Consider the following 25,400-nt stretch of genomic DNA (forward strand, 5'->3'; position numbering starts at 1 on the left):
GCCATGACACAGACAGTCTGTGGTTTGTACTCGTTTAACTTTTGTCTAGTTTCTGAACAGATATGAGGAGCTGTGAGCTTGAGTGCTAACAGCTAACGGCTGTGTTGTTTTTCTGGGGTTCTCGTTGAAGATGACGTCACGGCTCCGCCCACACTGCGTTACTATAGATACTACCCCAGTTCCTAACCTGTAATGGAAATGCGCCATAAAGTGAGCTGGTCCTAACGAGGCCTAGCCATACCGAGCGAGGCCGAGCGAGGCCGTGTAGTGGAAATGCGCCATAAATGTCTTAAGGAGAAGGGCCTTAATCGCCTCATATTTGCCATGGTGTGGGGGGTCTGAGATAAATCCCACCAACCTGGATGACGTGGAGCTTCCCATCGCTGCTACCACGTGGAAATATTTCAAATCCCCGTCACGGACTTGTCGGCAGGCAAAGTGTGCCTCCACGTGTGCGAACCACGCCGCAGCGGCATGCTCCCAATATATATATATATATATATATATATATATATATATATATATATATATATATATATATATATATATATCTTTGTATTAGCCTACTTCCTGTTGCATAAATGTACTTGTATGAGAGGGTATACAATTTTACAATGTCTTTTCCGTAATAATAATACAAATTTTGTCAAAAGATTGTAATCTTTTTTTTGTTTTAAATAGCATAATTAGGCTACATAATGTTGCCTATTAAGTAGCCTACATTAACTTTTTGGTAGACTACTTTGAATACTTTTTGTGAGTAGTAATGTACTTTATTTTAGCAGGCTACAATTTGTAATACAGTGCTATTGCTTCTAATAAAGATATTTCAGTTTGGTAATTGTTGGTAGGCCTATGTACTTGTTGTAAAGATCTGAAAACTCCCTTCACTTCCTACGTGACTTTTTTCGTGAAACCAATTTGGCATTGCCATGATTTCTCACTGCGGGATTCTACATAATTATGAATGAAGCATTACGTGTCTTCCGTTCAATTTAATTTGGGTGAGTGGGTGGATCTCCAGCAGTACAAAAAGCCTCGTCTCACGTCCACTCTCACTTGTCTGGAGTTTTACGCACCGACCTCAGAGCTCTCCCTTTTTTATTCCACCAAAGCTCAGTTTGGATATTAAACCACAAAAACATGGCATTCTTGACAAGAAATGAAGTTTTCTCCTGTTTTGTTTTCTACGCCGTGCTTCTGGTGATAAAAATGTACATTCTAGCGATAATAACGGGACAAGTGAGGCTGCGTAAAAAGGTGAGTGGCTATGAATCAGAGGAAAGGATCAAAAAAAGAGAAAGCAATTCCCTCCGGAAACCTTTTTCTGATGCAAAGTCTTTTTTTTCTTCCCTAAAAGGCTTTTGCAAACCCCGAGGACGCGCTGAGGCACGGAGGGCTGCAGTTCCACCGAGAGGACCCGTATGTGGAGAGGTGCCGGAGGTAAGGAAGTTTAACACTCTCAAGACAAGACACGCTTTCAATTTGTACAAAAGAGTTCTGCCAAAGCGATCCATCACTCGTTTGACTACTAGACTGACCACTTTTGCTGTAACAACCAGTGGTGGAGGAAGTATTCATACAACTTGATTGATTTATTGACTGATTTTATGTATGGGGATAGAAGACAAAAACGTCCTTCCAACATTTTATAAGTAAAGTAACAAAGTTAAAATAGCAATTTCCTACCACAGTGGTAAAATACTCAATTTGATGCAGGTTACTTTAAAAAGGTACATCAGTAAAATGTGAATAAAAGTACTCAACACAGGGATATCGTCTGCAAGTGTTATAGGCCTACTATATTATATTTAAATACTATTGCTTTTAAGTAGCATTTCACCTATTTAAATACAATCAGTATATGATGTGTGGTAAGGTCATCTTTAAGGCAACTATGACATAACTGTCTTAACAAAAATCCAAATGTGTAAAGTAACATTAGTTCTCAAGAAAATATAGTGTGGTAAAAACTACTAAATGTGTCAAATTGGTATAAAATGAAGTACCACAAATGTTTATACGTGAAGTACAATACTTGAGTATTTCACCAGATGGCATCTTGAGTAGTTTAATCAGTAATATGTTGTGTTAAAAAAGGTTTTGTGTTGACAGTTTTTATAAAGGCTTTTGGTTGTCTGTGGCTATTTTATAAATATACATGAGCCAAACAACCAAAAATAATGAACTGCATGTTGATTTTCTTGTAAGACAAGTCTTTTTTCCTGTAAAACTTCTCCATTTACAGTACATGCAACTCTGCAGTGAGATCATGCGATTTTGTTCATTGGTTTTCAACAAGAGTGGGCGGCCTCTAGGGGACACGCTCCTCTGCTTTGTTTTAACTTGTCAGATAATTATCCCTGACAGACTGCACATGTTTTATAGTACAAACGTTCCCCTCCTTTCCCCCTGGATGTGTATCCTGGACCATTCATTTAACTGTGCATTAAAATCCTGATCATATTGCTAAAAAATCTGGCTGGGTGTTTAGTTCATTTTAACGAGTTGTTGCAACATGCTCTTCTCAAAGAAAAATGTAATAATTGTTGAATGTGCTGTTTCTGCAAGAGCAGGGCATGTTTCATAAAATAATATTATTTAAAAAGTAGATTCCAGAGGGCGGAGGGGAAGCAGGGAAGTGGTGATAAGCATTCTGACTGGAAGCCAAAAGCTAAAAAGTGGTATAGTCTGCTGATGTGTAATGCCTGATAGGAAGTCACATTGAGCATATGATTGAAAAAACATCATCGCTTCACTGAGTCAGGACATTGCATGGTATTGAAAACAGATGTATGTGTGCGTGATTAAATCTCCTTTCCTCCCCCTTTTAGAGCTCATATGAACGACTTAGAGAACATCCTCCCCTTCCTCTTCCTTGGTGCTATCTACTCCATGATCGGACCTTCACTTCCTGTGGCCCGCCTCCACTTCCTGGTCTTCTTCCTGGCTCGTGTGCTGCACAGCGTGGCCTACCTGTTCGCCCTGCGAGCCCCCACCCGCTCTCTGGCCTACATTGTGGCTCAGATACCTTGTGTCTCCATGGCTCTGCAGATCCTTGTTGCAGTCGCAGCATATGCATGAACATCCAGAAAAGGAGGGATGAACTTGAGGAGTTTTTCTGGCAGGAGGGATTGGGATCTGAGACCTGTGTCAGATGAAAAAGCAAGAAGAAGAGCAGGATACCGGAGAGGCCTCCTGAGGGGAAGAGCATTAAAGACAAGAATGAGTGCAATAATAGGTGTGTGATTACACCACAGCTGGGTTTTTGTGAGATTTTATCAGTATTTGTAATGTTGAAATGTGAGAATTTCTTATTTGAAGTTGACATCTTGTACTGTACTATTTAAAAAAGAAAAATGAAGGTCGTTTTTGTCTTTGTAACTAGATTCTGTTGTAACCCCCCGAAGCCACTTTGCAATATTCCTCCCTGCATCCATTCTGTGTTTACACACAACACGGACCACCATTCACATAGTGCTGCACCCCCGTGGCTTCAGCTGCTTCCTTTGTGGATACTCCATCTGTTGTGTTAACATTTTGTTTGTGTACTATGTTCAACAAAAGCTTACGCATGATGACTGAAGATGTGTTGAGAGATTTAAGACCACTTTCACTGTGTAAGTCAAACTGTCTCTCAAGTTACATCAATTTAAAGAAAGGCATCCTATCACTGAGTTTGGAATAAATCTCACAACAACCTGCAGAGAACATATGAAATAATTGTATCTGTGAAAACATATTTCAAGGCTATTTTTAAAGTATTGTATTAATAATTTATTATTCAATTTAATGTATACAGTTATGTTTTTTAACCACTATATGCATTCTTTTGGAGGCAATAAAACAAGTTACACACAAAACCAAGATTACATGAGTGATATTTAAGTAATTTGATTGTCTTTTAGCAGAGAGATCCTCTGTGTTGTGTCTGCCTGGTTGTGCAGAGTCTGTAGTGTGATCTGGTGTTAAAGATTTAGTTCATCACAGTGTCAAAAATTCATATTTTTAATGTCTATTTCCAGAAATAATGACCTGGTTAATCAAGATAACCCACAGACTTGATGTGCTTAGTTTCATATAGGAACTATTTTCTTTCTACTGAACTACACCCTCCAACTGAATCACCGGGCAGAAGGATGTTCACTATGGCTGGTGTATCTCAATTGTAAAGAAGGTTTCCACATAAAACTTCTGACATATATTAAGGACTGAGGATTATCTTCAATAACTGTGCCATGATGTCTGGAAAGAGACATTCCTTTTGACGTTTTAAAACTTTTTTTTGTTCCACTTTGAATGCCATCAAGTTGGAGAAAAAAAGCAGACAAGAAAACGACAGTGATAAATAACACAAATGGTAAGAGGAGAATTCTTAATTTTGGGGTGAACTTTCCCTTCAAGGGGACTTGGCCCCACTTTGTGTGTGTGTGTGTGTGTGTGTGTGTGTGTGTGTGTGTGTGTGTGTGTGTGTGTGTGTGTGTGTGTGTGTGTGTGTGTGTGTGTGTGTGTGTGTGTGTGTGTGTGTGTGTGTGTGTGTGTGTGTGTGTGTGTGTGTGTGTTGGTGTGTGACAGTGAGATGATCCAGCAAAGAAAGTTTCCACATACAACTTCTGACATAGCGTCTGAGAATGAGTGTAACTGTTTCATGATTTCTGGAAAGAGACATCCCTTTAAACGGCCAACACCTCCAGGACTCTGCAACTCACGCCAAGACGAAAAATATGAATTTTATGATTTTGGGGTGAACTTTCCCGTTAAGGGGACTGGGCCCCACTTTGTGTGTGTGTGTTCGTGTGTGAGAGTGAGATGATCCAGAAGTCCATGGCAAAGCTCCTGCATTCCTCCACCTATTATGTAAGACCTGTGGCTGTGTTCACTGTACAGAGGGGCCGGGGGGCTGACACACAGCAGAGCGCCATGTCAATGATTACAGCATGTGTGGTCTGCAGGCCAACCTGCCCAGATCATCTATTGCATCGTTGGTGAAATGCTTTGTTATTATTTGATCACGGCATATTTGGTTTGGTGATTCCTCACCCCAATGTGATTTATAATTGGCTCCAGGCAGTAATTCCAGTAATCCCGTTTCCTGTGATGACTAAACTTGGAAATTATACGGCTGTAAAGGTTCGTGGTTATGGAGTTTTTATTCCTAACAAAAGAAAAATAACAAACCCAGAGAATGTGGGAGGACTGGAAAACCTAATCCTTTGGTTGTAACGAGTGAGCATACACATGATCTGTGTGAAACCTAAAGCTAATGACATGCCAAGGACACAGGGGTGTGACTATTTCCTGCATGAGTCAGCGGAGGGGTCGTCTCAACCTGTCTGCACCTTCAGGGTAAAAGGGCCCCGCTTTCTTCTCTGTTACTCTTTTTTTCAGCCAAGTGAATAATCATGATGCTTGACTCACAAAATCAAAAACCACAATTCGCTACTGGAAATGTACAGCCACATACAAATGTTACTTTCTCTTTTTTTTCGCGATACATCAGGAGAAGGTTTTTACAAAAGCTATGTTTTCTTTGTGCCCCAGGCTGGTCCCTGTCTAGAGATCAGCTTGAATTTCCTGATGGTCTATTGTTCAGGAGCTAGGGGGAGGCTCGCCTACTTCAATAAAACGAGAGCACAGTTAGTGGAAGAACTTCAACAAGTAAAACAAAAATCGAGGCTAAAAGGTTTTTCTGTGATTTTATCAGAGTACACTTACATCATTGTTTATCCAGGCCTTGTGGCTATGGTTTAATTCATATAAAAGCACTAAAAGCCAATAAAAAGAGGGGAAAAACTTTCCAATAGAGAAACAGCTGCATTTTCACAAAAATATTATTACTAGAAGAGAAAAAGCGATAGAATGCAATATGAAAGGTGTGTACTGCTTGTCCAGTGTAGTTGCAAGAAGTAAGATACAGCTTTTCATTGGATTTCATCTTTTTTATACAAACATTGTTATTAATAATAAGCTGTTTTATTTATTTATTGAAAAGTCTTGATTTATTTGAATAAAAAAAGAGGTGTTTCTCACCTGTCCAGTGTGTGTTGCATTGATGTGGAGTCACTGGGTCACATGACATGGACGATTAAAACACAAAAACAAGACTTTCAATAAAAAACAGCCGAATTTTCATAAAGATGTTCAAATTAAAAAGAAAAGAACCGAGTTGTGTCCTACTTGTCTATACTATGATGCTTCACTGATTTGGAGTCATTAAGTCACATAGCTTGGAAGCAATTGAAAATAAATGAGACTTTTTAATAAAGGAACTGCTGAATATTCATAACAAAATTCATAATAAAACGTACAACATTGGCGTATCATAAGGGCAGTAATATAATGCTGCCTTGATTAGGAATACATACAAAATGATAATTTATGTTTTTTGTATAGTCAGGGTTCATACACTTTTTCACCAATGATTTTCCATGACTTCTCCATGACCTTTACCTAATTTTCCAGCAAAATACCTCGTCAGTTAAATGCCATGTTATGTTTCATTACTATACGATACAGTATTTATTATCATTATAGTATTACTATTTCGGCGATTAGATAACATGTCAATTATATTTGATGCAACTTTAGTTATATTTCCATGACTTTTCCAAAACTTTGGGAAAAATATTGTTTTCCATAACTTTTCCAGGGCCTGGAATTAGCATTTTGAATTTCCATAACTTTTCCAGGTTTTTAATGACCGTAAGATCCCTGTATAGTGCTTTTCCTGGTGCTCAAAGACGTTAGTTACTTAATTAATTTATGTCACATGAATGAGATTAGAAAGAGTTTGGACTTTTGGAAAAAATTCAATAAAAATAAGTTTGTCCAATGGAGGCACTGGATCACATGACATAACAAGGACTTGTTTTATATTATTCTTGAAAATCCTGCAGCAGAATTTAAAACAAGCTGCAAACAGGAGTTACAGTTCATTAATACAAGTTGCATTACCATGATATAACCTTACAATTGCATGAATGACTGTTTCCATTTCAGCAGATACAAGCTTATCTGAATTACTGATTTTGTGTTTGTCTGAACTAAGATTGCAATCACACAACAATGGCATCGATGCTTGTTGTCTGTTTGTTTTCCATCACATGGCTCCCTCTCAAACAGTGTATCAAACACCTCTTCAGACACCTCCCTGTCTGTCTGCTTACCATTTGTTCCAAACATCTGCCTGTGTCAGCTGCTCTGCAGGAAACAGGGAAGATTATTCCTCAATTAATTAACAACTCTGTTGGACGTCTCACTGTCTCCAAGTCTCCTGAGAAAGATATGAGATGGTATTTGTTTGCACAATGAAACAAAGCAGTAGAAACACAACAGAAAAAGACACAAGTTGTGCAGATGAGAATAAAAAAGCATTAGGAAAAGCAATGGCTATATATTCAACAAAAGTAAACAAAAAAAGCAAAGTAGCCTACAACATGCAAAAAAATTACAAAAATACAATTATTTTGAGTGTTTGTGTGTTTGCATACGTGTGTGCAGTTTGCCTATGAGTGTACAATATAACATTTGTAAAATATGATAACTACAAACGCTAACAAATAATACCCAAACAGATCAAATTTCATAAATATTTATTACATATCAATGAACAGAATCGACTACTTTCACAGCAGTGGTCTACAGCACTTGTTTAAAATAATTGCTCAAATAATAATCATAATAATAATATTAATAATATAGTTCAGTTTCATTTGAGGCCACATTTGATACACAAACATTTACAAGTAGTACTTGGCATTAAAAACGATGGCGATACAATATTTTAAGACACTTGGTGTTTTTTTTGTTAATTTTTCTTTCGTTTTGATATCACAGAGAGGTTCAGCAACAGTCTAAACAGTAAATATAGATTCAAATACAAATAAAACTAAACAAAAAACTGTGAAAATGCCAAGGGGAGGTAGGAACAAAGAGTACTCGACAGAAATACAGGAGAAACATCGTAAAGTGGGAGAAGCAGTGTGACAAACAAACTGCCAGGCATCCCACACTCACTCAGAGTAATAAACACTAAAGTACCTCTTTATAAAAAATCCCCCCGTTCTTCTTCTTCTTCTTCCCTTTTTAGTTTTTCTGAGTTATGTTATAGTGTTGCAGGGTTCACACTGAGACTAGCAGGAGAAAGGAGGAGAGGCGTGAGGAGGAGAAAGAAGAGGAGACTCATGCAAGATCTGAAGGCTGCTGTGAGAGAAACCACCACAGAGGGGCGCTGTCATTCCCATCAGCAGAACCACTGCTCCCAGTCTGATGCCTCACCCACAAGTGGATGCTTAAAGACTTCTCTTCTGGTTTTACTGACTGTCTAGTGTCCATCACTTAGACATTTTTCCCTATTTTATGTTAGATTCACCGTTGCTACAAGACTGTTGTAAATATCTGAAGTGCAAAGGAAAAGCACATTTGTACTAGAGAATAAAAGTGCAATGAAAGGCTTAGAAATAAGTATTTTAATGAGTACTTAAAACTTAACAGGGCCCAATTATGTTTATTTTCAGGTTCATATTTGTATTGTGTGCCTCTCATGGGACATGTTTCCAAGCTTTAATGTTCAAAAAGCTCTTTATTTTTCTTTATTTTGCTGCAGCACCTCTTTTCACCCTCTGTCTGAACCAGAGCCCAGTCTGCTCTGATTGGTTAGTTTGCAGGCTCTGTTGTGATTGGTCAACTGCTTAGAGATGTCCCGCACCTTAGCCTATCACGGGGAGATACTCCCTCTCGAGGGGTCTTTGGGATTTTAGCCTTTGCAGACCATTTACATGGACAACAACCTAATCACCATACTACAGGAAAGGGAACACCCCCCCAAAAAGCACAATAGGGCCGCTGTAAGTGTATGAAGAATAGTTTATGTCTGAGTGTGTGCATTATTGTCATCACTTCAACCCTTGCACTGCCTTAAAGCCTCATATACAGGGACTGCAGTTCGAAGTTTGCAATTAGCTAAAGTAGTTGGATTGTTTCTTTCTGTGTTTGAACTTTAGATTTGTATTTTAAATGTGTAGTTTTGTCTACAATTCCTTTTACAGACACAGGACAGTCTAGTAAAACCTCCACACTTTTTCTCTCATCTCAGCTTGTGGTTTGCTTTATGCTGCTCTGTTATGATATCACAGACCTCGTGGCTTCCAAAGAAGTTTTTTTTTGGTGCAGGAGTCTAAATACATGTAGCAAAGGCAGGTCATGCAGAAGTAAGGACGTCTCACTCTGTGTGGCTTTAAAAGAGTGCCTCCTGTAGGTGAATTCAAACTGAATGGAGATGTGGGACACCATAGTAATCATATAGGACTACAATCATGGCTGCTACTCTCAGACACCAGACTTTGGTGGCTGTTAAGAGGTGTACTTCAGTGGAGGATGCTGGGAAATGGCACTTGTGGGAGACTTTGCCTCCAGCCCTGTCTACCTGTATACTGTGAATAAGGAGAAGAATAAGGACTAATATGTGCAGAGAGCATAACACATCCTACTTTTACTAAATATGGGAATAAAATGATTTTTTCTATAATATCTATAAATATGCATCACAGGCATGACAGGCATACATGCCCGTCACTGTGTATGCACTCCATGTATAAACAGATGTACACATACATATGCATATCATACAACAGTTGTAAAGGAAATATCACATAATATACAACACATATGAAGCTCTAGCAACTTCAGAGGGCTCTGTGAGATTTACGTCGTGCCTCGGTGCGCAGATTTACATTCAGATTGTGGTTTGTGATCAAACCTTTAACATTACCTCAAGGCTGTTGCAGAGCTCTGAATAAACTGCGGCAGCTCACACAGCCTCAACGCCTCTTTGGGTTATTTGCTGTGGGGGGGGGGCCACACAAACACCCGAAACACACAGCGGCTGAAAGACTTGCTCGCGGAAACAAACGAACACATCCTCACCCCCCCGCTGCACCCATCTTGTCTGACGAATGGGGAGACCCAAGATACAAGGATATAAACAACAACAAAAAAAGAATTCAACAAAAGCAAACCAACCAAAACATGAAATAAAGGTGACAGTATGGGAGTGGGGGGGGCAGAGAAGTGCACGGTGGGATTGTCTTCACTTTAGGTCCAGGACGTCTTCTTCGAAGGATGTGGAGAGGGCGAAGGCGCTGGCGAGAGGCGGGCTCTCCGTCAGCAGCACCACCTTCTCCGGCTCCACCTCCGGAGCGGACGTACAGTGCAGCTGCACGTCCAGCTCCGCCTCTCCAGACTCTGAGGCTAACCTGGGGGGCATAGAATTATTATTTAAAATGTACATTAAAGGTCCCCTATTATACTCTTTTTCATCAATATATTATAGGTCTCAGATACAGAACATGTCTCTGAAGTGTTTGGCTCCAAACACCAAACAGATCATTGTAGCATCCCATAATCCCCTCTGTTTCAGCCCTGTTTCAAAAGTGCTGATTCTGTGTCTGTTACTTTAGATGAAAATAAGGAGCCACTCCCCACGCCCCTCGGAGAGATATTTGGTTAAAAAGAACACAGTGGTGCTCTAGGAGGAGATTCAGGTGATAAGGTGGGCGGGGGTTACCTTGGTTGGTGATTGGCTAATGGTTACACAAGCCAAAAAAACATGACATCACAAATCAGCTCATTTTCAGAAAGGTTTTTACAAAAAAGTGAGCAAATCTTTTTTCCTGAACCTTTCAGAATCTCTTTCCGCAGAGGGGACACATGTTTATGTATAAAAGACATGAACAAGTGGATTTTGCATAATAGGTGACCTTTAGACAATCATTTACATACAAATCCCTCACTTTAAGCCACTTCTACACTCAACCCTTTCTCCTTTAATCATTATGTTTTTATAGTAATATACTAATTTGCACATATTTTGCAAATGGTCTAAAGGCATGGTGTTTATTATGTTTTCCCTACAATATGCAAATGCTTTATTGTCACAATAACTAAAGCTTATTATTGGAGATGAAAGTCCAGTTGTCCCAGGCTCCTTCAACAATACTGTCTCTTCACCAGTATTGGAAATAGTACTTCTATATAAATGAAAAGTAGTCCAGTTAATGTAAAATCAGCACAGAAGAGCTGATGGAGTGGAGAGGGGAATGAAAAGTAAAGGAAAACCTTTTAAAATGATGATTTCTTATGAGCTAATAAACAACATTTTTAGGCTACAAAATGACCACCACACCTGTCACTGTTTGTTGACGTCAGTGCTCGTGCTTTGGGCTCTTCCTCTGTGTTCTTCTTGCTCATCTTCCTCTGTTTGACCGTCCCACTGTCTGACTTCCCACTCGGTTCCTCTGTCAGACCTTCGTTAGTATGAGGTAACAGGAAATGTATAGAATATTAAACGTTTCTGGGGAATATGTTCATTTCACCAGACAAACAGTTAGCCTGGCTTTTTCCTAGGGTAGCAATACTCCCCCCCCCCTACTAACAATGCTAAAACTCTATAACTATCATTATCATACATTGAAGACAAAGGAAGATACAAATCTATTTAAAATAGTTTTATAATGTATTAACATTGAGCAAAAGAGCTACATATGAGAAAAAGATTAAAATAGGCAGATAAGACTATTCAATATAATCAATAGAGTATACCTGTGTATATAAATGTGGTTAAGAAGTGAATAAACACTAGCACCTGTCTGTACCGACTACCCAGGGAAAGGTCAGAGAATTTCAATGAATGTCTGTATTTATGTATAATTTGCCAAGACTTAGAAGGAAAGGGGTAATGTATGTATGTGCATGTGAGCAATAACGTGTAGATTGGAGTGCACTGTAAACTGAGGCGGGTGTCATTTGTATGTACATCTCCATGTATGTTATAATTTTGTGGAATAAAAAGAAGTAAAAAAAAGTGAATAAGTGAATAAACAGAAACAGATGCTATTTATCATTACCATTAACATGTGGTTTGTTAAACTCTAAAACTAAAAAGGAATAAAGAAGCATAAAAAAATATTTTTTTCAGAAAAATGACAGGTCTAATGATGAGCATTAGAGTTGCTGTTAGGTGGGTTTTGTCACCTTTAGATAGAGCCAGGCTAGCTGTTTCCCTCAGCTTCCAGTCTTTATGCTAAGCTAAGCTAACAGGTGCTGTGGTTTCATATTAGGCATGCAGAAATGACAAGGTATTGATCTTCTAATCCAACTATATTTGAATATTTCCCAATATGAAAAACTACTGCTTTAACACCAGGATTAATGTATTGACATCAGAGAAAATAAATACAACTAAGTGTGTTATTTCATCTTTACCGAGCAGCTCCTTCCGTGTGCGGCTGGCGATCTCCTTGATCTCCATGCGGGACAGGGAGAGGGAGTGTGTGGCGGAGATGAGGGCAGTGGGGGGAAGCATGGTGGGGGCCGGCGTGGTCAGCACCTTGTTGACCAGAGGGGACTTCAGGGGCCTTTCAATGCTCCGGCCCACGAGGTTACACAGAGGGATCTTGAAAATGTGCTTACATGCTGATTCACCTGCAGGGCGGGAGACCAGAGGGAGAGAAGAAGGGAGGAAGAGGAGAGAGCAGCGGGGAGAGTCAGGTGACAAGATATGAACAAGGAATAAAAAGAGCAAAGATGGGAATAGTGTCGGGAAAAAGACACATATAAAGGGTGAGACGTGTGTAGCAGTTAATGAGAAATGTATGAAACTCTGCGCTTCAAGCTCATAAGTGTTTTTGCATGATTTAGCTTATTAGCGAGATGATTGCATTTCTATTAAAAGCACATCTTCACAGACTTTTTACACTTTCAATTTTGAGAAATGATATTGCTGTTGCATGGCAATGAAGTTGGGAGTAGTGACTATTTCTTTAAATAGCTTGACGTTTTGGGAAACATTTGTATTGATGTATTGCAAAGCGTTACATGAAGTCTGTCCGGTAACGAGGATCATTCTGACTTGTGTCCATGCACTGGGCTTACCAGTCCGATTATAATACAGCTATTATCCTATAAAGCATATATATTAGGACTTAGAATAAAAAGTCAAAAAAGATTTGAAAATACAATACTTTTTGGGATTAAATCAGTAGGATGGCAAATTGATATAAAAACTCAAATAAAAAAGGAATAGCATGCCTATACATATACTGTCATTGTACTTACTCTTTGCCGAAATTACACAACATTTAGATTAGAGAATATTTCTTATAATTGTTTGACATTTTCGTAAATATTTCCTTTTTTATTCCTTGCAGAGAGCTAAATAAGAAAATGGATAACACTATCGCACCTGTAAAATAGGTGCCAATGACTCTTGTCAATGCATTAGGTATTTACCTTTAATAGAAACATTGGCTAACATCTTTGACTTTGAATAAAACGCTAATAAATAAGAGAAACAAACTGGGGCTAGATGTTTCCCTTGCTGATAAACTAATTACCCTTTTCATGTATCTTGATATTTACCAGACAGACATGATATCAACCTCCTCATGTAATCCTTGGCAATTATATTTCCAAAATGTCAAACTATTCCTTTGAAACCCTCTTGGTGGCATTCAAGGACACTTCAACATTACTCTCATGTGCTCACTTCACAAACACAAAGCAAACATCCTGCAGATGTTGTTGAAATCACAACATGAACTGGTCATTTAATGTATTTCAAATAAAGTCCTTGAATGCACCAATAAAGAAAGTCCAGAGTGTTGAACGTGAAGGATAACTGATGTCGAGCAAGTTTCTAGTGGATTTTCATAGCACAGTAAAAAATAATCGTAAATAATGTCTCGCTAGGATGGTAGAAATCAATCAGAATTATTTGCAAAAGGACCTTTTTTGTGACTGAGACTAGGTTGATGAGCTGATAAAATAAAACTAACCCTCCATATTCACACGAAGACACTCTGAAGTGATTAATAGTCCTATTTACCGAAACAGCATGTGATCTTAAAATTAATCATCCTTACTACAGAGAGCTAACTGTTCAGTTGTAGCCATTTATAGCAGGCCATCTATTATTCAGTGAGGATATTAAATGCTTAAAAGTCTGTTTGGGACACATTAAATGTAGTTTTTCATGATCTGCAGCAGTGTGCAAATGTGCAGTGAACAAATCGTGCCACATGAGAGCAGTATTGCAGTTGAGCAGCCAAAACTCTGCTTCTTTTGAGGCAGGCTGATAGAAACATGGATGAATTGATGTGGAGGCTACAGCGCCGCACAAAGAGGACTGTCTCTTCTGAAATGTCAGCGGGTGAGAGGTGAGTGAACAGCCATGGAGGAAAACAGAGGGTCACAGCTGATGTTTGACAGGAAAACTGTGTTCCTGTTGTTACAGATCCTCTCTCCTGCACCCGCGCTGTCACACAGTGGAAATGGCAATAATGTGAAGGGGGAAAAGCATGCGGTTATTTTGGAATATACAAATCACTCAGATCAATATATTCCACATGCGCTTCTGCACCGGGGGAAGTGTCACTCTGCATGGAATTAAATATAAATATTGGGGGTGTTTTTTGCACTAATTGGAGTCGAATTCTTCCCCTGCAGAGGGGGGTTTTGCTGCAGGTGTTTGGTAGCAGCCACATCAGTACCAGCATCTTGTTCACATTACTGATGCGATTACATCAGATGAAACCCTCCCCAAGGAGCAGATACGGCAGGCAGTTAGAGGATGGGATTTTTGTCAGCACCCCTTCTACCTCTCCCCCCCTCCCTCCATCCCTCACCCCCAGATTGTGGCACCGCTGTTTGGACTTTGGATCGAAGAGTGGGCTGACAAAAGTCTCCATGGCGACAGTGCAATCTGTAAATCATGCTGCGGCAGACGTGTCTTCTCCTTCCCTCTTCTCTCCTTCCCTCTTCTCTCCCTCCTTCTTCTCTCCCAAGCTTGTACACAACCCCTCCCTTTCTCTCTCTCTCATGCATACCTTCTCTGCATCCCCCCCAACCTCTCCTCCCTCCTGTAATTAAAAAAAACCCTCCTCCCTTGATCGACGTTATCTCCTCTGCCTCACTTTTTCACTTTGCACTCCATCACCTCCCTCTAACTCTACCCCTCGCTGTAATTCTTTAATTAGTTAAGACAGAAAGGAGGTGGGGGGAGGGGATGGGGAAGACATAATGTTCACTTAACATTCGACCAACGTTCAAGTCAACATGCCGCCGAGGAGCAGACAGGGTGGTGCACTCTGGGAGCTTTTGCATGTGAGTGGGGTTAGCGTAATGAGCGTTATTTTCATGAGCATGTGGGGGAAATCCTGCAGTACCTTCAGCATCCTTAGACATGTACAGGGAAAGCTTGGTACCATAGGGGATCCGAATAGAATCTGAGCCAGGGATGAAGAAGAGGGTTACACAAACTGAACACACACACACACACACACACACACACACACACACACACACACACACACACACACACACACAACACACACACACACACACACACACACACACACACACACACACACACACACACACACACACACACACACACACACACACACACACACACACACACACACACACACACACACACACACCACACACACACACACACACACACACACACACACACACACACACACACACCACACACACACACACACCACACACACACACACACACACACACACACACACACACACACCTATATTCATTGTACTAATATATATATATTTATTTAATTTTTTATGCCAAATATATATATTTTTTTAATATATAACATTGTTATATTTTTTAGCTTCTCCAACAACTTATTTTCTTCTATGTTGTTTATGTTGGCACCATAATACACCACAGCAAGTTCCATGTATGTTCAAACGTACCTTGCAATAAACTTAATTCTGATTCTGATAACATGCAAATAATCCCTTGGAGAGAAATGATAACCCGAACCAGCCTAAACGCATAACGCCCGTCCTGCGCTAATTACAGCAGCGACAGTCATACCTTCCTCCCCGTTAGCCTTAATGTGACCTGTGAATACCCGGAGGGAAGCAGAGAAAACTGCCTCCATGCTGCACACATGACATTTTAATTGTTCTCCTCAATCCTCGTCCTTCCCTACCGAATAACATGCATGTATCTGGGGACGACTTTGTGTCCCTTTTAAAATCTACAAAGTGAGGTCGCCATGATCCATCAGTCTGAATGACAAACCTCCAGGCCCTTAACGACAGCCGTGCATCGTAAATATGCCCCATTTTCAGACAGTAGTGTCAGACTGAGGGGGAGGTCAGCTGCAGGGGGAGGGGAACGGTCAAATACAAAATAAAAGATGGAGGAGGGAGGGAAAGTGGGCTGGAGGGAGGGGCTCATATTGATCCTCCATCATCCGTGAAAGCATTCTCTTCCTGGGAGGACACTTACTGTGTGTACACGTGATGGTGGAGGGTGATTGGTCTGTTCCTCCTTGTGTTATTTGTGGTTTGTAAGACTGGAAAGGATCATAGCGATGCTTTTTAGACCTTTAACTAACAGCCAACCATTTTCCATATTTATAGATTGGATTCTTGTGCTGCAACCGCAAGTCTCCATTTATTTAACTAATGAGGAAAATCAATTTGCAAGAGCGTCAATAGACATTGATGTTTGTCATGTTTTATATGGATGATTGTTTTAAAAATCTGTTTTCATTGATGCGCCAAAATGTGATACTGTAGTTGGCATACTTTAAAGAATACGTGAGAGTGATATTCCATATTTTGTCCTATTATCAACAAATCCCATGACAATGGTTCCCTGTGTAACCAAAGTCTTCTGTGCCATAGATCTCCATTGTTATCCAAAACCATTATAAATTATCCAAGCTTGCAATGAGAAAGGCAGACGTGACAGTTAAACAAAAGGCACTTCATTTTTTACTGTCTTTTTTGCATTCAAGCTCTAAAAACAGTGTTTCAATCCGCTCAAAATGCAGAGGATTTTCCACCTTGTATTTTCCTATCTGCTTTTCCCACTGAATGTTTTTTTATTTTATTATTTAAATATACTAAATGAAAGGGAAACAAATGGCTGCATAGCTGGGGACTAATCACACATCTTAATACAATGGTCAGCCTTAATGTCAAGTTAACAGGATTTGTAGATAATAGGCTAAAATACTGAAAACCATCAGAAATGCTAACACTGTCTGAAGATCTTTTCCAGTAGCGCCAACTATGAGGGCATTTTGTCATAAACTATATTATGTCATGAGTGAGAAAGGATGAGGTAATAATGATAGGGGAGATTTATGCAATTAATTATCTTGCCCTAGAAACCCACACACGATTCCACTGTGGGAACCTCTAGCTGCAGCTTATGTAAATGAAACTCCAGCTTTAGGCTAACTTGGCAGCATCCAAAGTCACACAGCTCTGCAGGCAATACTGACAATTGAAAACCTTTAATAACGAAGCTTTTACTATCAACCTCCCGTGGTGCTTTCACTGAGCGTCGGGGCTTACCATCGCCGAGCGGGGAAGGGAACACGGGCATCTCGTAGCCCGTGGGCGTTTGTGGGGAACTCTGGGAACTGGTGTCTCTCGAACTGCAGTTTGAAGCTGAGCTCACCGGAGCCGACGAAACAAAATAGATGTCCGACTGTGGGCGGGAAACAGAAGAGAGGAAATATAGGTCAATATAAAGACATGTAAAGAGAACACATGGACCTAAAGGATGGTTAGAAGGTGAAACATGGAAAGAAAAAACAAAGGAATTATGATAAGTAAGGTATTGCACTATGATAAGTAGATTGATATATAAAAGAGTATACCATTCTCATTTAATCTGAATATTTTATAGATTATAGTTTATAGTACAGTATATTATTTTAAATATTTTTATATGTTGATCTGAATTTTATTTGTATTTTATTTTAAAAGTAATTTTGTAAATCTTGTAGATTGAATGTCTATCTATCTATGTATCTATCTATGTATCTATCTATGTATCTATCTATGTATCTATCTATGTATCTATCTATGTGTCTGTCTGTCTGTCTGTCTGTCTGTCTGTCTGTCTGTCTGTCTGTCTGTCTGTCTGTCTGTCTATCTATGTATCTATCCATCTATAAGTAAAGGACATGGTGTTTGTGGTATGCCATGTACACTGTGATGTTGTTCAAATGTTCTATGTGTATGAATGATGAGTGTATTATGGAGTTGTAACCATGCAGATTGCCAGCCGTGTTTCCCACCAGGGTAATAAAGATTGATTGAAATGAGGGAGCTGAAACAGCAGTAATGCAGAGAGGCCTCCCAACACTCCCAACCCTCACAAGATAAAAGGGCTTTAGTGAAACCTAGTGTCAAGTAGGTACACTCATAATGCACTTTCTAATTAACAACATTTTGACCAGTTTCGGACCTAATTACACAAGTATTCATAATTATTCATTATGTGTTGACCAAGACTGCCTTTTATCATTTGCACAATAAAGCAAAGGTAATCACTACTGATCCAGCGACATGCAGTAAAGTTAAAATGTGCTTTTGTTTTTACTAATCTTACGTACTAGCAAACTAAAACCATTTCCCATTGAAAAAAGACTATTCAAAAAGCTGCTACGAGGATTTTAACGAAAAACTAAAATAAGATATCTTATAGCTTTTGTTTTACACAATCTACACTGGTTCTCCATATCTTTTAGAAGTGATTTAAAGCTTTTCTCTTATTTTTAAAAGGCATTTGATGGCTTGTCCCCTTTAAACTCCTTATTGTTTTATGATCTTTGACCAAAACCTCAACAGCTGCTCTTTTAACTGTACTCATACTTTGATATTCTATGCATGCAAGGTGCTATATAAATAAAGATTGTTCATTCATAAAAGAATAAAATAACAATTTTACATCAGTTCCGTGCAAATTGTTATCAAACAGACATGATATCGTGTTAGCTGTTGATGGTACTGACCCGTGAAGAGGCCAGCTGCAGCTCAGGGACCACCGCGGTGTAAACCAGGTTTCCATTCACCACCAGCCGGATCTCAATGGAGTCCGTTGTGAAGGCCAGGATGTAAGGGAACGCACAGACTGCAAAGAATATATGAGCATATTACTAAACAAGGGAGAGGAAATGTGCTCAACTGCCCAACTTTAAGCATACCATCCTGGTTTCACCCAGGATGGTATTTTAAAATGTCATCATTAGCCGAGGACAGAGGCATGAGGATGGAAGTCTTCAATTCTTTATTTCTGACTAAAAAACAACATTTACTTGTTTTTTCTGCACTTAAATGACTTTGAACAATTAATCGATTATACAAAATAGTTTTTGATCATAATTTTACACTTATTTATCAAAACTGCTGTTTGAAACTGAGGCTCTCCAATTTTGTGTGTGTGTGTATCTGTGAGAAAAAATGAAGACAGCAGCTTGTTGTTATGAACTGGGTCAGCTTTACAGATTTAGAACCAATTGTATTTGCTTTTTATCGCCCTCTGCGTTCATAAAAACATGACACAAACATAGACACAGACACACAGACACAGAAACACACACACACAGTGTTTCCATGGCGACAGCAAGCCCAGGTCAGCAGCATGGACTGGGTGCGGCCTGGGCTCTGTTGCCGTGGTAACCTACCGATCGCATTGGGCATCTGGTTCCAGCTGAAGTGGAAATCAGAGGCGTTGGACTGGATCATCGGCGTGGAGCCGTTAAACGGACACACTTTCTTATAGGAGCAAATATCTGCAAGAGACACAGGAAACAACTTCAAAATTAAAAATATACTTTCTTACGTTAACTGTTCCTTTTTTGTCAAAGTTTTATAGAGCTTTACATCTCAAGTAGGTGTTTGTAGGTGCGTTTTAAAACCAATCACTGAATTGAGCTATTTTTATTCTAGAAAAGTGCAGTGGCATAATAAAAACATCAGGTCTGGGGCCAAAAATCTCCATCCAAGCTCAAAGTCCAAGGGGATACCTTTAAATATCTTTCATATAGATATTCACTTTATAGTCTATATGCCAGCTCTAGAGTCCTATTATTAAGGATGCTGAGACAATTTCTGACATTTCAGGATAATAAATGGCAGTTTTAACCAGAAACAGCAAATATTTGTACTCTCTGATTTTGATGAGTTTGGGAAGATTTTAAAGATTTCATTTAGATTGGACATATTGCCTATTTATTTGAAATAGAATTGTCCACAGTAGAGCCAATCATTGTAATGTTGTGCTCTCTACAGTATATACAATGGTGGCAACACTATATAGGTAGTCCAAATCAGCCCACCGAGAACAAATATGCCCACTTTCTGTTTTAAACTGCAATTTCTTTTATCCTGAAAATGTCAGAAATGGATTCAGCATCCTCTATAACACCAAAACCACTCCAAAACTGTCCAAATCGGCCAAGCTATCTTTTTACTATTGTTTACATAGTCTATAATGCCATTCATTCCGCAACTTATGCTAATTGTGCAAATTGCCCAACATATGCAAGTTAGCACCCGGCAGTTTGTATGTGCTGGGGACCCGTACTATAACTTATGTGTACTCAACATTTCAGGGTTCACTAAGCTGGCAACTAGACTCTAGACTAGATTAATATGATATACAATAGAAAAAAGGATGAAATGTTTATATTTGCGAGGCGAAAAGCACCATTTACTATCTATCATTTTTTGCATTAAAATGACTTTGAACAAATAATGAATTCTACAAACTCATCCTTCCAGCAGTAGAGTTAAAGAGGGACTCACAGTTGTAACACAGCAGCAGGCCCGCCTCTCCGTCTTCATACACATCGATGGCTGCTACAAAATTTACCTGCAGGCAGAGACAGTTTAGTGCATTCATTTCAAAGGTCAGGTGTTGGAGACAAATCATGCCCAGTCACAAACGCTCAAGTTACTGCGCAACACTCCAGGCAACAGTTTGTTTCTCATTGTGTTTCAAAGTGGAAATGGTCAGAAAAAGCTGGTTTATTAGAACAGCTGCTCGTCCTCCCCACTCTCCAGCTGGTGGCTGTGAATGACAACGTGTCGATTTGCCCCGGCTGATCCGCGGCTAAATAAAGACGCTAACTGGGCCATCTCAGATCTGCCAAACTTTAGCAGACAACACATGTAAGAAAAGACAAAATGTGCCTCACCCTGTTGGCGTCGACGTGATGTAGCCGGTAGGCGTCTCCCGTGCTCTCGTTGATGAGGTCAAACTGATGTTTATAGGCCACGCAGATCATGTTGTCGTTCTCCCCCGTCGGCCCGTCCACCAGCGCCATCACCACTGGGGGGTCGCACAGACAGATCTCCTGATTGAGGGAGGAGACAGGAACAAATCTTAGTCTCAAACACATGGATAGGCTTCATTATTTTATAAGAAAGTTGTCATTATATAACATTTTGGTAGATTTAGAAGGGGTTTTTAAAGTGTGATGATTTGACCCTTACTCTACATTTCACCATGTGGATTAAAGCAGTCTTTTGCAACCTTTTTTGAGCCACGGTACATTTTTACATAAAAAAATCCAGGGGCACACAAACAACCGGAAAAGTGGCACATTGTAGCCTAATACAGCATATAAATATATGTATATCTATATATATCTATACTTATATAGATATATAATGATAATTTAATGATAAGTCTCTCAATTTGGATACAAGTGCAGCTCCTAAATATCGCTTTGAGAGCTTTCTCTTAGTGTTTTCTTTTAATAAAAGTTACCTGTTTCTCAATTTGTTTACGCAGTGTTCTTGTTTTGAACTGACAACGTTTAGTTTGGAGATGACGTTCAAGCTTGCTTGGGACCATGGCAACATAAAAAATACATCACATGCTCATACCACAACAGTAGCATCGGTGGACTGCTAGTGAAATTCAAAACAACGTATATGACATTTCTATTTCTACTTGGTTAAGAAAAGAAGGGCGTTGTTTAACAACATTTTTAAATATGGGGTGTTAGAAGCTGCTTATACTTTCTGGTGATGACTGCATAAAATAAAAGCAAAAATATTGCTGTTTTTTTATTTGTATTTTTACAGTATTTAATGACTTGGACTTGACAGATAACCATGCTCTAAGTTGAGGGCTACAACCTGAACCCCATTTGGTATTTGTTGACATTTGTCAAGTTTCAATCATTAAAAGCATGCACAATTAGCTATTAGCAGCTCCTTCTTGCAATCTATACAAGCATTTCCCATCCCAGGATTATTTGATACTGAAGAAAAGATACATAACATAACATAAAATAACATAACATAACATACAAGTTCAAAAAAAAATAATAATAAACTAGACTACAATAGAACATGATTTGGGCAAATTGGGGCAATATATATTAAAAGAAATTACCCTAATTGCTGGAAAAAGGGACAGTACATTCTATTATTATATTTATTCACTCAAGAATCCATAAATCTATCCAATTATTGAGTTTTTTTTGGTACCCGTATGTACTGAAACTCCTCCACCGGTGACTCTGCTCCCGGGGCTTCGAAGCGGGGGTGTTTCCTGGTGATGAGGAGGAGTTTGTTCCTGATGGCTGCTACTATCCTCAGCTCGGAGCCGTGGTGCGTGTTGATGGAGTACAGATGACAGCCTGGGACAGAGAGGCGGAGGAGGGTAAGATAAAAGAGAAGCAGACAGAACATGTGCTGCAGGTGGTGTTCCCTGGCTCCATCCCACAGATCAATGCACCCCCCACTAACATCTGGCCTGACACATGCAGCAGGCCAAAGGTTTCCTGTTTGCGCTGGCAAAAGGACGTTCATAAAGGTCGCTGTATCTGCTGCAGGCCCACATGTCTCAGTGCATTAGGAAGGATCTCTCAATGGCAATTCACAATCTCTGAGTGTGAACAGGAGGAATAATTGAAAGCAGCTGAATCAAAGTACATTTTACATTACGGAATGTTTTTGTTTTGTTTGTTTTTGGGATCTCATCAAGGCTGATCCATTATTCTCTGCGGGCAGTGGACTATGAACTGAACCATGATCAGTGCTTATTAGGGGGGAAACCATTTTGAAAAAATTGCTAAATGCCAATATATTGACTGGTATTGCAAGAAGGATTTCTTCTTCTATGCAGCACCACAATACCTTATACAGACATGTTCATATTTTATAACCTTCTTATTCTATTTAAACTTGTTTTAATTTATATTCCTGTGGCCTTTTAATGAGGGTTTTTAATGTGTTTAAATGTCATTTTATAATGCGTTTCTGTTGCTTTACATCGTAATTCCCCTATTGCTGTGAACGATTTAATAGCCAAATGTGTATCTATCTATCTATGTATTATATTAGATATACTTTATTGATTCCAGCAGCAGCATGTATGTGTGTGTCTGTGTGTGTCTGTCTTTGTGTGTGTAAGTATGTGTATGTATGTATGTATGTATGTATGTATGTATGTATGTATGTATGTATGTATGTATGTGTGTGTGTGTGTGTGTGTGTGTGTATGATCTATCTATCTATCTATCTATCACATAGGATGTGCTCACTATGTTTATTTTTTAAGTTTTACCCTTAGTTTTCTCCAGTTTGTTCTCTCGGCTGTCACACTTGCTCCTGACGATCTGCTTCTCCTCCAGGCCTTTCTTCAGCGAGCTCAGTCTGTACACATAGAGCCGGGCGTCCTTCCCTGGAAACAAAACAAAAGACACTTCTGTTTTTTTTGCACGAAGGTTACTCCTAATTTGCCGTCTCCTTTTTAAGCATCCTCCCACGGCCAGACAATGGTGTTGTTCTGCAGGAGGATTACTCGTAGGCTTGTGCTCTCTCAGAAGATTTATCAAAGCCCACACACAGTCATGACAAATGTTTGCGCTGCAGTCACATAATCACCATCAAACCCGAGTTAACCCTGTTTGTCAATATAAGGGTTAGCTAATCATCTGCAGGGTAATTAATTACATGCTCTTCTAGTCGAGGCAAACAGGGGAGGAATCCTAAAGCCGTCTGTTAACACACAAAGACTTTGTGTAGATCAGAAGGGTCCAATTATGTTAGGGTCAGAAATTGGAAAAATGTATTAAATAAAATGCACACAGTATTAACAAATGCATTTTAGGGATTTTCCGAAGCAGACAAACATACATATTTATCTTTTTATATAAATGTAAGAAAAAGGAGGAGGGTTGTTGGTTCAATCCCCAGACCCTGCAGTCAACATGTCAATGTGACCCTGGGCAAGATACTTAACCCCCAATGGCTCCCAATGGCCAACTGTGTTAGTGCGAGATTTTGGGAGTGCGTGTGGATGTGAGTCTCCCTGAGCATGTGGCACCTTGTACAGCAGCCTCTGACTCTGAATGAATGCCGGCTTGTATATGTAAAAGTGCTATCATGGGTCACACTGTGTGTGTGTGTGCGTGTGCGTGTGCGTGTGCGTGTGCGTGTGCGTGTGTGTGTGTGTGTGATGGTGGTAGTCCTACCTTTATCGGCCCTGGTGATCAGCAGGTCCTGAGGCTCGAGGACGTGCACCTGCTTCACCACCATGGTTTTATCAAACACCTGCACCGGGGGCACGGACTGCGACTCTGAAAAACAACGAATACATCACCATTAAAATACAGGTAATATCTGATGATATGTCACAACTTCGGTTAAATATTGTTACAGCATACATAATCTATTTTACTGTACATTATTTAAGTTTACATTCAGTAATATACTATTTTTAATCTACGTTGTATTCTAATGCCTGCATTTCACTTGCACTTTTTTATTTCATGATTTTTGTATCCCTATATTGTATGTTGCACAGTTGATACTTAAGAGTTATTTTTTTAATCTTTATTTGGAGTCACAGTATTTATAGTACAGTTTGCACAATCACCATTAGTTCAATCTATACAGTGGTCAATCAAAGGATGCCCTCTCTGGGAAATATATAACTTCCAATTTTTCCAAGGCTCTTCAACAACATAAAAATATTGAATGTGTAATGCCGTTTCCAGTCATCTACTGATGGGATGTCCATTTTAAGCCTTTTCCATGTAATTGCTTTTCTTGCAGAAACATTAATGAAAGAGGATGTAAAAAACATGTACACAAAATTGAGATCTTATGGAGCCCCTAAAGGTTCATGGAAAACAAAAAAGTATCTTGTGCGCACAATATACTTTTTCGTTCGCACAAGATACTTTCTCGTGCGCACGATATACTTTCTGAATCTATGAATTAATGTCCGTGACTCTCACAGTATCTGCTATCTGCGCGCAGAGAGCTGTGTCTTTTACGCGCCGCCTTCACTGTGTTTACCTTCATTAGAACAGCTGAATAGAGATCGAGGCTGCTACGTTTTAACCACACACGCACACACACACACACACACACACACACACACACGAACACACATCGAACTGCCCGATTATTCCCTCTATCACTCGTGTTATGAAGAAGATGTGCGGTCACCAGGGCGCATGATGTGTAAATAACCCAATTTGTGTTCTGTGAAACTAAAAAGGATATTACATTGTTTTTGTTACTTTTGTTGCA

General features: G+C 39.5%; 2 protein-coding genes across 4 annotated transcripts in view; one reads left to right on the top strand and one right to left on the bottom strand.

Annotated features, from left to right (window-relative positions):
* The first annotated feature begins 1,060 nt into the window (after positions 1-1,060).
* ptges (prostaglandin E synthase) lies at positions 1,061-3,858 on the top strand. Its single transcript, XM_034123217.1, has 3 exons — positions 1,061-1,260; positions 1,361-1,443; positions 2,835-3,858. The coding sequence occupies exons 1-3, from the start codon at positions 1,144-1,146 to the stop codon at positions 3,082-3,084; spliced, it is 450 nt and encodes a 149-aa protein (XP_033979108.1). The 5' UTR covers positions 1,061-1,143; the 3' UTR covers positions 3,085-3,858.
* A 3,717-nt stretch (positions 3,859-7,575) lies between these two features.
* Positions 7,576-25,400, bottom strand: part of garnl3 (GTPase activating Rap/RanGAP domain like 3) — a 79,959-nt gene continuing 62,134 nt past the window's right edge. For 2 of the 3 annotated variants that reach the window (XM_034123218.1, XM_034123219.1), the window contains exons 20-31: positions 24,335-24,439; positions 23,425-23,541; positions 22,344-22,495; positions 21,041-21,199; positions 20,649-20,715; positions 19,526-19,633; positions 18,854-18,972; positions 17,406-17,541; positions 15,222-15,281; positions 12,262-12,480; positions 11,183-11,303; positions 7,576-10,253 (exon numbers count right to left, since the gene is read on the bottom strand). In XM_034123218.1, the coding sequence (XP_033979109.1) occupies positions 10,088-10,253; positions 11,183-11,303; positions 12,262-12,480; positions 15,222-15,281; positions 17,406-17,541; positions 18,854-18,972; positions 19,526-19,633; positions 20,649-20,715; positions 21,041-21,199; positions 22,344-22,495; positions 23,425-23,541; positions 24,335-24,439 (1,529 nt within the window). In that variant the 3' untranslated portion in view covers positions 7,576-10,087. The remainder of the gene's footprint in view (positions 10,254-11,182; positions 11,304-12,261; positions 12,481-15,221; positions 15,282-17,405; positions 17,542-18,853; positions 18,973-19,525; positions 19,634-20,648; positions 20,716-21,040; positions 21,200-22,343; positions 22,496-23,424; positions 23,542-24,334; positions 24,440-25,400) is intronic. The other variant, XM_034123220.1, reaches the window with a different exon arrangement.

Source organism: Trematomus bernacchii, unplaced genomic scaffold, assembly GCF_902827165.1.
Source record: "Trematomus bernacchii unplaced genomic scaffold, fTreBer1.1, whole genome shotgun sequence".
Classification (NCBI taxonomy): domain Eukaryota; kingdom Metazoa; phylum Chordata; class Actinopteri; order Perciformes; family Nototheniidae; genus Trematomus; species Trematomus bernacchii.

Bases quoted from the DNA above. Each gene is read 5' to 3' on its own strand.
- ptges (XM_034123217.1), top strand. From the start codon at position 1,144: ATGGCATTCTTGACAAGAAATGAAGTTTTCTCCTGTTTTGTTTTCTAC. The intron at 1,261-1,360 runs GTGAGTGGCTAT...CTTCCCTAAAAG, and splicing joins AAGTGAGGCTGCGTAAAAAG to GCTTTTGCAAACCCCGAGGA. The intron at 1,444-2,834 runs GTAAGGAAGTTT...TCCCCCTTTTAG, and splicing joins TATGTGGAGAGGTGCCGGAG to AGCTCATATGAACGACTTAG.